The sequence below is a fragment of the Rhamphochromis sp. 'chilingali' genome (assembly GCF_963969265.1).
Source record: "Rhamphochromis sp. 'chilingali' genome assembly, chromosome: 5".
Taxonomy (NCBI): Eukaryota; Metazoa; Chordata; class Actinopteri; order Cichliformes; family Cichlidae; genus Rhamphochromis; species Rhamphochromis sp. 'chilingali'.
In genome coordinates, this window is record NC_137932.1 from 10,706,121 (window position 1) to 10,718,537 (window position 12,417).

The 12,417-nt window shown below is 41.9% G+C and overlaps 1 protein-coding gene across 7 annotated transcripts in view; it reads left to right on the forward strand.

The window, feature by feature from the left end:
* Positions 1–12,417, forward strand: part of nhsl1b (NHS-like 1b) — a 101,536-nt gene that overhangs the window by 75,912 nt on the left and 13,207 nt on the right. For 5 of the 7 annotated variants that reach the window (XM_080881698.1, XM_080881701.1, XM_080881700.1 and 2 more), the window contains exons 2-4: positions 5,832–5,984; positions 9,681–9,808; positions 12,076–12,280. In XM_080881698.1, the coding sequence (XP_080737824.1) occupies positions 5,832–5,984; positions 9,681–9,808; positions 12,076–12,280 (486 nt within the window). Of the gene's footprint in view, positions 1–1,725; positions 1,964–4,819; positions 4,973–5,831; positions 5,985–9,680; positions 9,809–12,075; positions 12,281–12,417 lie in introns of those variants that run through there. The other 2 variants (XM_080881703.1, XM_080881702.1) reach the window with 2 other exon arrangements.

The window sequence follows — 12,417 nt, forward strand, 5'->3', positions numbered from 1 at the left end:
ATTTGTAAATTGGGGTTTTGGCTGGTTCTCAAAGCAAGAAATACCAACAGTTAAATAATGTGAGGATTGCAATTGCAAAGCTACTTTATTAGCTAATTAGGTTTTGATTTGAAATATACTTTTACTTTGGCCTCACGTTTTATCCACCGACTCTGTGTGCTTCCTTTATGTGCTGCTTAGAGTATGAATGGATGAAAGATTAATATTGTTTGGGCTGGGGTGTTGCAGGGGCTTCAGTGGGAAGGAGTGGACAGACGTATGGCTGAATTGATATCCCTAATCCTGGAGGTGGCCTAGATTTGAAGACCTCCTTCGGCGGATATAGAGATGGTGACCTATCCGTTATACTGTGCGCGCGCATGTGGGCGTTTGTGTGAGTGACAACAATAGGCTTTTTAATGAGAGATGCTGTGTAGTCTTGTGCATAAATTATCCTAATACTGTACACGTGGCAAGCTGTATGTTTGACACATGGAGAAGAACTTTTAAGATGACACGGTCACCTGTCCTGACACCTTTACTGTGCCAGGATTTTTCCAGTTTTTAAAGTAGGTCAATAATAATGTCTTTAAAGAAGGTGATTTTCATGAGCAGGTCAAACACATGTTAAACTCGTTATATGATATTTAGAGACCTATTGCATGCTTTCAGTTCAGAAGAAATTGTGTGCATATATGCTTCATGCATGCAGAGGAGTGCAGCAACAGTGGATGTTAACAAGCATGAACAAATATGGAGGTTTGGATTAAAGAGGGATGCGACAGCGAGGAGGGAAATTCATAAATTCAAGGATCATTTGCAGTGCCATTCAAGCTCTTGTTGGAGCCCCCTACACGCACCCTCCCTCGCTCTGCTCTTCAGCCATTTGGGCTGAAATTAAATACGGTCGCGAAAGGCGGGGCTGTCCTTCCCATATGGGTGTGTGCATGGGTGTGTGTTTGAATGGCTGGGTGCTGGAGTGTGTGCATGATAGATTGCGAGCAGATTGGACAATGGGGGGATTGTATGAAGTCTGTATTCATGTAGCACTGATTCACTGCCATACACAGCAGGTTGGGAATGATCAGAGGAGGAAATGTTGATTTAAAGAAAGGCAAAATTGACTTATTAGTAGATGATCACATTTTTGGATTATTGTTTTACAAAGAGATGCAAAATGAGACCAGATGAGCTAAATGTCAGTGCATGAGTGTAATTTACCGTAGGCAATTATATTTTCTGTTTGCATTGCACTTTGCTTGAAGCACCATCCACCTGAGAGTACCTCGTGAAAAGCTCAACATGTTTTTTTCCCCCTCCTGATGATGTGCAAGGTTGTTCTGTGGGGTAACTCGAAGTTTAATTACATGCATAAATATTCTTCTGCAGATGAGTCCCTCACTGATAAAAACTTCTATATTTTGAGCAAAGTAGAATGAAAGTGTAGAGCGATAATAAAGAGAGCACTGGAGAATGACTGATAATGAAAAATAAAGGGAAAGGCAGCCAGAACTCCTTGGTAACCAAAGCACAGAGGAACAGAGGGGCCGGTCCTACACCCCTCCTGCTGTGTGTGTGTGTGTTTGTCTCCGAGGACTGAACTGCCTGAGGGGGGGAGTGGCGGACGATTTGTGTGTGTGTGTGTGTGTGTGTGTGTGTGTGTGTGTGTGTGTGTGTGTGTGTGTGTGTGTGTGTGTGTGTGTTCAGAGAGACAGATAGGGGTAGAGACTTATTGTCAGCCTAGTAGACGCTCACGTACACTCGCAGCCAAGCCGTGAGAATGTGAGCGGAAGAGCACCAGCACGCCTTCATCCCGTCTTCTCTGTTATTCCTTGGATTTTTTTAGTTGTTTTTTAAGCCTCAACAAAGGCACTTATTATTATTATTATTATTTTTCTAAGAGGGAGACATATACGCTGATCTGGAAAAATGGTGTTTATCGGGACCTCGTTAAAATCTGTAATTAAGTACTTCAAAAGGAAGGGTAAGACATTTTTTGTTCCATACTGATCATTAATGTGCATTTGAATAATCTCCCTATCAATACTGCATGTGGTTGGTTAGAGATTTTGACTGTTTTAATCATTTTTGACAGGATATGCATTTGTGTCTGAAAATTCCCACGGCGTTCCATTTATTGAAGCGGATTTAGATTTAACAGCTTCATTAAGGATTCTCTGTGTCAAAAGTGTACAAACACCCGCCGTAATGATCTTTCTGATTTGATTGGAACTAATGGTGTCCTGTGGTCAAACTGCTTCCCTGCTGCCTCAGCTAAGCACAAACAAAACCCTCTGTTGCACCCAGTTACCAGGTAACCGCTGGGCCAGGACTTCACAACTGTAGCACCAAATGACCCAACAGCTTGTTTAAAGGTGACAGTGAGAGTTGCCGTTAGTGGATGATGGTAGAATCTCCCCTGCACGTGTGCATTGTCATTTTTTTTCCACCTCGATTGTCTGTCAGACTTGTATCACATGAGGTTTTGTTGATACTTAGGGTCAGTGGAACTAGCAGTAATTGTGTATTACCTGGAAACTGTTGTAGTTTCTTATTATTGTACTTTGAAAAGCCTGCTGCAACCCTAGTGACACCTGCAGGAAGTTAAACCCACAGCAACCTCATGAGAAGTACTTTTTAAAGTGCCTCTTGTGTACACTAGATTTTGTTTAAGGCGATTAGCTATTATTTTATCAATGGTTTGGTATTAAGCAGATGAGGCTGTAACAAAGACATGATTGATGCAAAGCAAGCTGCTTGTGAAGACTGCGATTTGTGGTTTATTTATAGCCTGTGTGTGTGTGTGCTGAGTTAAAGCTGGAGTGATGCGCTTAATCATTAGCTCAGCATTTCTGTAGTCAACAAGTCCTGTGCTACTGTCTTGCACATGCCTGCACTTTGCACCTTAACTGCGCATCATGACAATCCCAATGCTTTTATATGCAGATCAGTGTAGACCTCCTCAGATGGTTGCAGTTATCAGTGTAAACTTTGGATTAAATGTTGTCCACAAAAACTTGTTTGCTGTAGACACACAAACAAAAGATGCTAGTTGCCTTTTTTAATTTTAATTTTATTATTTATTATTCTAGATATCAACAGTCACCTCTGTTTCCTTTTTTCTGACAAATTAAAAATAAAAGTGTTTACAAATTAAAAGTCATGTTTGAAAGTCGATCCATGTGTTTGGAGGTGATCGAGGACTTAGTTTAGGATTAACATAGATCTCTCCAATGGAATTTTATTGCTGTTATTGATCACACAGTTAATTCCACAGCGTGCATGTATGTGCGTGCTCGCGACTGCTAATGTATCTCAAAAGGATTGCTTTATGCAGCCTTTGCATTTTTAGTATTTGCATCGTTTTGCTTTCTGTGTTTGTTAAAGAGCATAGGCAGGGCTGGGATGTCGATGGACAGAGGGATTAGGGGACTTCTGAAAGACTTTCGCGCCACAGTCCACTATGTATGAGACTGTGTGTGTGTGTGTGTGTGTGTGTGTGAGTGTGTGTGTTGAGGAGCTTGGGGTCATTGTGGTATTGAAAGGCCTGATGTGGAGACTGATGCAGAGGGACAATAAATGCTTTGTGTCCTTAGTCCCCATCGCCTTGGTTTGCCTATAGCCTCACTGAGGTCTATTCAAACCCCATGGTCTAAAAGGAGGGTGGGGGAGGGGCTACCTGTGCTTAGTGTGTGTGAGAGATCAAGGAAATTTCAAATTGTATTTAGAAAAAAAAAAAAAAGCAAGCTTGATAAAGCAAGCTGATGTGAGAACAGCTCCCGTTCACGTGCAGCCTGGGGCGTCAGTGACTTGCTCGAAGGCATGTTATAACTTTGAACTGTTGGTGTGACCTTGACTTTTCAATCTGCACTGCCACTCCCTGGTGTGTAAGTATCTGCATGTGGTATCTGCGCGTTTTTGTGCGTCTGGGCCTTGGAGCAGCATGGGACCGTCTTGTGGTCAGCAGCTTTGCCTCGTGATGCATTTGACTGTCTGACCAGTGCAAGCACGCTGCAAAACAGCATGACTACAGATAGGCAGATATGCAGTGATTACCAACACATGTATACACCACATCCTTTCCCCCCCCCTCTCATTAACTTCCATTAAAATTGATCAATCTGACTGAGATAAAACACTTTTATGCACGGGCGGGTATTCTGACAATCCTGTATGGTGGACTACTTTTCAGATGAATTGCAAAGATTACGTCATTAAAACTTTCCCACCCCACATGAAGCCTATTCAGCAAAGGCAGAAGGATGACCGTCATGGAAAGTGCAACTTATTTTGTAAACAGATGACAGCATAGTGGATGAAAAACAGCTGAGAAGAACTACATCTGGCATTGATATCAAGTGTCAATTCAGCCTAAACCTGATCGTAACTTTCAAAATAAAATCAAAGTGGAACTTCCTGCTTAAATAAAAGCAAAAAACATGATTTAGAGATTTGTTAGTTGGGCCTTTTGCACTTGAGTTAAAATGACAGCCTTTGTGTGAACCAGAGCATCAGAAGCATTCAGTAGAGATATTAAGGTGGAATTGGTCACAACCTGAAGTTGTATGCACTTGGCTTATTTCAACAGTGGAAATAATCCACTTACACCCACTCTGTACTTTTTAGGTGATTAACAGAACAGTGCTTTTGACGTGGTCATTATTGGCATGTATTAGCAGTTATGTATATATAAAAGCAGTTGCAGCGTGTCACACTGTCATTAAGGGCCCATTTGCAGATGTTGCCCCCCCAACACACTTCAGCTCATTTGCACCTGTGAAAGAAACCCTAAAGCAAAACACTCCCAGGCGTTGCCATGATCCGTCCCCTTCCTCCTGGTTCTCACAAACTTAGCCGTTCTCTCAGGCAGCTGGACATGTTGTGTTTGCAAAGAAAGGGACAAACTCAGAGGTCTTTGCTTACATTTTGTCTCCGTCGATGGAGATAGTTTTACATCCGCGATCACCCACTTTGGCTTGGATACGCTCACTTGGTAAGCTTAAGAATTAGGAAGAGTGTGTGTTTGTTACATTTCGACAGCATTTTTATTCACACAGTGACTTGTGATGGCCTCATCGAGCTTCTGTTTCTGGGACTGGACTAGTGGGACAGAAAAGATGTGATCGCTTTATCAGCAGATATGACTGAGAGAAGGGTTTTGGATAATGAAAAGTGCCTCTCCCTGACCTTGTTAATTAATGTCCTTTCAATCTAAACAGTGGTGTATTTTGTGTAGCCTCAAAGCCTCTTTGTTAATAGTAAGCTTCCAAAGTGCCCAGCAATGTGGCCTGTTTGGTATCGGTGTCTTTGTCATATTTTATTTTTTTCGAGGAAGGATTTTTACAGTTAGGTAAGCGGTTTAATGGAATCAGTTGCCAGTAGTTACGAGTTTTTTGAGTTGGTATCGACTGATCAGCGATTCCCTCCAACTTGTCCCAGTAAGCTTCTCCCTCCCCCTCTTGACTCGTGAGGCCTACTGTATGTGTGTGATGTCACAGATAAGTGTCATGTTGATTGAAGGCTGTTAAGTCTGCCACCTTCATGCAAAACACTTAAGCCTCCTTCCCCTTCCTTTTCATCTGCAAATACAATGAAACACTTTGAATAGTCAGTACTTGGGGACATTTTTCCACCACTTCTTTATTACTTTATTCTTTATTTACTTTTTTTTTTAAAGTTGGCCAACAATGCTGCTCTTTGGAAGACTTGCAGGGCCACACATGTTTCGGTTCTTAGTTCATTATTATTTTCGCTGTCCTTCATTTTTATGTCAGATTTCATGGAGAGGTTTTTTGTTATATCATGCAGAGGGAACTATATCGATCCTTAATCTGCTTTGTTTACCTCTGCAGCGGTGTCTAACCTGGATGAGGAGAGCAAGTGGACGGTTCACTACACAGCTCCGTGGCACCAGCAGGAGAACGTCTTCCTACCGGGAAGCAGGCCGCCCTGCGTAGAAGACCTCCACCGCCAGGCCAAAGTCAACCTCAAAACTGCCCTGCGAGGTAAAGACAAATCAAAATAGAGCACGTTATACACCACACACTGGAGCGACATATGAAGGAATTAGTTTTAGATGGGATGATAGATAAAATTGCCAAAATGTTAGATATGTAAATAAAATATCTTAGTAAGAAGAAATGTACATGGCATATATTTACACAAATAGCGAAGGGAAAATGCTGAATGTGAGCCAAACCAGTTACAAACTGTTGAATCTCACTCATGGGACTGTTGGTAGGTGGCGTCACTTTTATCGGAGTAAGCTCGTGACACTGGTACATTTGCCTGTAACTCAAAAAAAGATGTCCCGACTTGTGAGTTGTGTTCAACTGACATCGCAGACTTGTTTGTCCCGCTCAGTGGGGGAAGAGGCTCAGGCTTTGCTGACAAACAGAAACTCACAGCAGAGTGACAACTTGTTCAACTGGTCACAACTTTCCCAGGAACAGGAAGTGGGAATACCAGCACCTGTTCCTGGGAAAGCTGCCCCTCAACCATTTCACAGATAACAGTTTAGGGGAAAAAAATCACATATTTCCGAGTTTCTGTGTAGGACTGAGTGTATGACTGTACTACATTTGTTTGCATGCTCACCAGGGCCGGCCTTGTGTGTCAGCTGATTAGACACAGAGATAAAAGGCAGAAAGAGAGATAAACTGGAAAGTGTTTGAAAGCTGATGCTTACTGTTAGTGGGTTAATCACCGGTTCTAATGCACACACCCTGTTTTGTCTTCTGTCTTTTCCAATTTTCAAACCCCTGAACTGTTGCTGTTCTTAAAACACCACCTGGTAGGTGGGATTAATTCAGCCCCCCTCCCTCTCATCCTGTCACCAACCTATCAACCTGACAACACCACGTATCCCCGGGGGTCCTAACGACAAGACAACAGGTGTCCAGTGAGCGAGCACCTGTGGTGTCTGTTTAAGCCTCAGTGCGCTTTACAAGCAGAGAACGTTTACGGTTTTAGATTTTATCCTTGTTGGAGAGCGGAGCTTACCCGACTTTCAGTGAGCTTTGACTTTTTTTTTCTTTTTTCTTTTAGTACTGTACTTTATATGTGATCTTTTTTTATTTAATGAGGCTTGTGCCATTATCTCACAGGGCAATAATCAATCAGTCTGTGATATAGATTATAGACGTCTAATTAGGGGAATGCAAATGTATATTGATAAGTCTTTACGGGCTGATCTTCGCGCTGTACATCTCAGCCAACAGAGGAAACGTATGTTAGTGCAGCCATGTTTCTAACCTGAAACTATTTATTTATATTTTACTGTAAACCCATATTCAGAAACATTTCTAAAGTCCATAGTGACAAAAACTTGCCGATAGGAACTTTCAGTCCATATGGCCATGGGGGACGTCTTCATCATGAGGACAAGCTGTAAAACAGCTAAAAGTCCAACATTTATTTACATTATTTTCCAAAGCCATCCAGTGGGCCAGACGGAGTCTTTGCCAGGCCGATTCAGGCCCCCTGACCTTATATTTGACACTCCTGGTGTAGTGTATATGGCATTCACTTTATAAAAGTTGTTGGGGTTTCATAAGGAATTATATATTATTTTTTCGTAAGGAAGGTAAGGTAGTGTAAAACTCAATAGCAAATAAATCACAAAAGTAAACGTTACGCTCACAACACTAACAGTTTAGAAGTTTTATGTGGAGGTGAAACGAGGATCAGTCCCTGGGTATTGTAATCATATATACTACACAGTGCCACGAGGCTGATTTATTCTTTGCAAAGCCTAATAATTGATATCCAGTCGGATAGAAATGTGCGTCCCCTCTTTGTCCTTCTAAAACTCTCACATGGGCTTCAGCGTGTGTTTAGTGGATTATTGAAAATGTGCCAGCAGGCTGAAATACATTTTTAAAGTTGCATAACACGGTATTGAGTGATAACTGCAGGATCCATTTTGTTTGCCAGTGTTTACGATGAAATGAAAGAAAAATAATGTTTAAATACTTTCCCCCTGCATCCAAAAAAGTCAGTCATATCATAGTCATGCACCATCATCAGTACCTACTCCAGAATCAACGTCATCAGTTCCCTGCAGCTGTCACAGCTTTACATGTAGCCCTGACAGTTGCACCTTTGTGTTTTTTATCCTCTATTTCAATTTATATCAGCTTCAGATTGGGACACATTAGTGGTGAAACCAGTGGGACGAATGCAGTCTTTAGGTTTTTTCTTTGTACATCTGTACCTGCATCTAGCCCATTCACATGAAAACAATATAACACCTTTACCTGGCACAAATTAAAGTCCGCAGGTCAAAGGTCAGGGTCACTAAGACCTAATGAAAAACACATTTTTAATAGAAGATTTCCTTCACTGTTAAAAGTATCTGAGAGACTCATCTAGTTTCTGCTTTTCTTTTCATATCACTTACTTATCCCACCTCCACCCCTATCAGTTCTGCCTAGCAACAAGCCACACTTAGCTCATCAGAGCTTATTTATTTCATTTACCGTCCCCAATCATGCAACACCAATCATCTGAGCAGTTCCACTTCCCGTCATCGTCCTCATTATCATTGCTTTCTGAGTCCCATCTTCCACCGTTTCACCGCATCAACTTGTTGTTACAGTATCCACGCACGCAAGCCCCATCAGGATCCATTTACTGACAGCATTATACATGCATCAGTGTGCCTCTGTGTGGAGATGGGCTGTAATTAGCAGTGGAAATAAACAGGATGTAAAAGGGATCAGGAGCAGCATGTTTTAGGTGGCGGGCTAACAGTGATGTGAGCACGCACGCATGTTTAATTCACCAAAAGGGAGTTTGATCCTGCGAAACACACTGAATAAATATCCAAGATGAAAGATTAAAAAAATCAGTCATTTATAGAAGGGTTTTTACATTTGAATCGATCAGGATTACATCACAGAGAAAGATGAGATGTCAAAAAAGAAACACGCTTATTTTAAAGTGCCGTTAATTTTAGGGAGAAGCGTAGAAGTTGGATTTTGTGGTTATTTTAAATAAGGTCGCAACCTCATAGTGTGTTTGATCATTTCATCCTTCATGTGAATTTAATTGCCTCCTAAAGACCAAACAAAGGATGCATTAGTAGATATTTGCAGAGGGAGAGGAAGAGGGAGATGATGTGCTAGATTCCCCCCTGAGAGGAAAAGGGGGAGGATGAGAGAGCGAGAGAGAGGGACGCTTCTGCCATCTGTGTGTGACAGACTGAAGCTGATACCCCCCTCCTCTGGTTACACACACGCACACACTTGCCGTCTTATCTCACTTTGACGTACATACATCACAACCTCATCACGGCAGGTGGTGACGAGAAGAGGTGTGAGGCACGCTTGGCAGAGTCCAGCAGGGAACTTAGCGAAAACACACACACACAGACAGCAAATGGTTTATTCTACAGTACACATTTGATAATACAACACTATGTTTATGTCCCATAAATATTTCACACATTCTTCTTATCGTTGTGTTATGGGATGAAAGTTTGAATATTTAATAGCATCTGTTTGGATTATTTGGTAGTATATTCATGGAAATGAGTGAAGCAAAGCTTTGTATTGAGTGTATTTAAATAGTGCGAAATAAAATGTCGCTTTCATTATGTGAAAATTGCACCTTTCAGCAGGATCAGAAAGTTCTCATCAAAGGCCACCAAAGCAAATAAGTTTAAGACCTGTTTCTCTGTCTCTTTCTTTGTTCTTCAGAATGTGACAAGTTGAGGAAAGATGGTTTCCGGAGCTCCCAGTACTACTCTCAGGGTCCCACCTTCTCTGACCCCATTCAGTCCACCAGCAGCCTGCAGGATGACGGGGATGATGAAAATGATAAGAAGGTATACATAATCACAGTATGCATGTATACCCACCTAATTTAATGTATGCTTTCAAATTTAGCAGGTACAACAGGCTCTGCATTCTATTTGCATACAGGTGCAGAACACGTGCACAATAATTTAAATGGTGTTAGGCTCCCCTCTAGTGGCTGGAAAAAGAAGTGCTACCAAGTTTCAGTCTTGTCACATTGTGTAGCTTTCGGTCTTTCCATTTTTCTGTCTAATTTCTCAAATAAGGTGAGCGTGATCAGTACTGGGCAAAAGTCTTGAGCCATCCATCATTTCTTTATTTTTTTTCCTAAGGCGCCAGACTTTCTTGTAATTTTTTTGAAGTGGTCTTGAGCAATAGTTTCTGAAGGTTTTTCAAAGGTTTTCTCAGGAAATTGGCTGCTTTTTTACTTGTTTTCATTCCAGCCCAGTCACTCTGACCTGTGAATCATTCACGCATTTAAAAAGACACCAAGCCTGTGTTCACATAACAGAGAACTTTGCTAATACATAAATACATAATTATTTCCAAGTCGTTTGTTGAATCTATGAAAAATATGAAAGATAACACAGAGATAAAGTACTTGGCATATTTCACCATGGTGTGAGGATACTGGAGAAGTAGAAGTGGCAGAAAAAGAGAATTTACAGCAGATGAACAAAATCTGAAAGTCATGTCATGAGCCCAGACCTCAGTATTATTGAAACAGTGTGGGATCATCTTGATATTTTTCCCAGAAAAAATATAACTAAGCAAGGGGTTCCTCTAAACATTTGCAGAGCATTGTAGAAGAAATGCACACTTGTTGACCACAGTTGTGGGGCCTGTGATTTTTCTGATGTCTATAAACACTTCAAGAAAGAAACTAAAGAAGAGAAACAGAAATTTGAGGCAGAAATAAAGACGGGTAGAAAAAAATTGACAAGAAAATGAATCCGAGACAAAAACTATTATTTCTTGCTCTTTTCATCTGACAGACAATTTGTGTGAAGTGAAGCGTAAATGGTCAGAAAGCTGCATATTTCTCATCTTCTCGTTTTTATTTCGAACACACACACAGTGTGATGTGAAGGGCACTCAAAAGGGTTAGTGGGTCTTTCACTGTGTTGTCCCTTGGAGCCCCTCGGTTTCATCCTCGCTTTGACCCCTGACTTCCATGTTGTCTTTCTAAACTGTCGCCTCCCATCTCTTGTTTGTCCTCCTGTTTTCTGCACACTCACCCCATGTCTTCAGCTCAAGCCAATCCCCCTCTGCCCTGCCTTCCTTGCCCCTTCTTCCACTGTTCTGCTGTTTGTCCCCCTCCTGCTCTCTTCCCCATCACTTCCTGTTGTACTGAGACCGCTGAGCCTAACTTTGCCTGACAGCAGCTTCTAAAGAAGAAACAGGGCTCCCGCTTGAGCCACAGCTATGCAAAGTAATAAGCCATGCTTGGAACCAAACTATTGCTGAGATGTTTTTATATACATCCCCTCTCTTCACCTCCCCTTTTTGCTGCCCCCCATATTTACCCATCCATCCGTGCATTGTTTGTATGAATGCACTCTCAGTCAGGGGATAGGAAAAGTTTGAGTGATGCAGTAGTAATTGGTGGCAATCATCTGGATTTTGTAACTACCTATAATTACTACAATTTAGAATCATTTGGAAAAAGTGACACAAATGGCACTCACATCAACCTAAACAACATTGCTGCCATGCTCTGGACTAACTGCTCAACTTCAAGCCTGGACACTGGGGTAAAGCACCGCTGTCTGTTGCTTTCTGCCGTAAATTCACAATCCAGGGCCCTTAACGTGTCAGCACAGTTTACTGCATGAGTGATTCTCTCTCTGTGTCTCTCCCCACTGTTGCTCTGTAGCTTTTATCCTCCAATCTCCGACTGCTCTGTCAGTTCTCTGTGGCGGGTGTTTATTTGTGTGATTGTGTGTGCATGGTTGACCGTTTCCATTGGATAGGATGTTTACGGGGCCGCAAGCTTCTAAAGGTCACAGCAGTGTAATATATTAAAGTTTGTTCAGCTCATATTGGCACAATCTGTCATTTATGGTTCTGACTAGTAAATCCTATGATATTTATTTCCACTCACCTTTTATACCGTTATATAGACATTTATTCTTAGTAATAACTTTTATGCTTCGATCTGATGCTATTTTTATGTATTGCCTTTCATTGTGTCGCATCATGTTACCTCTTTCCTTGTTTCTTTCCTTTCCTCTCTTTCTAGTATTTCTTTCTTCAGCTTTACCCCTCATTAACATGTTATCTTTCTCTCAATCAGTCCACCGCTTCATCGCTGGAGGATGACAAATCTCAGCTCTCCATGAGGTCTCAGACGCCACAGGGCATGGGCGAAGGAGGGGAGGGGTCCGACCCTGACGGACAGGTGGTATGGAACAAGGCTGCCCTCCTCCCCACCCCAGAGGAGAAGATGAGGCGGGCAGCTCAGGCCGTACCCACAGACATAGTTGCCATCAATGTCACAGGTATGTCACACCTCATGACTTCATTCAGTCCGTCTCTCAACTGCTAGCAAGTAGCAACCATTCTTCATCGCCAGGTTGAGAACCAATGTCCCGATCCATCCGTAGCTCCATTTTTGTACAGTTTAATCGGCCTCATT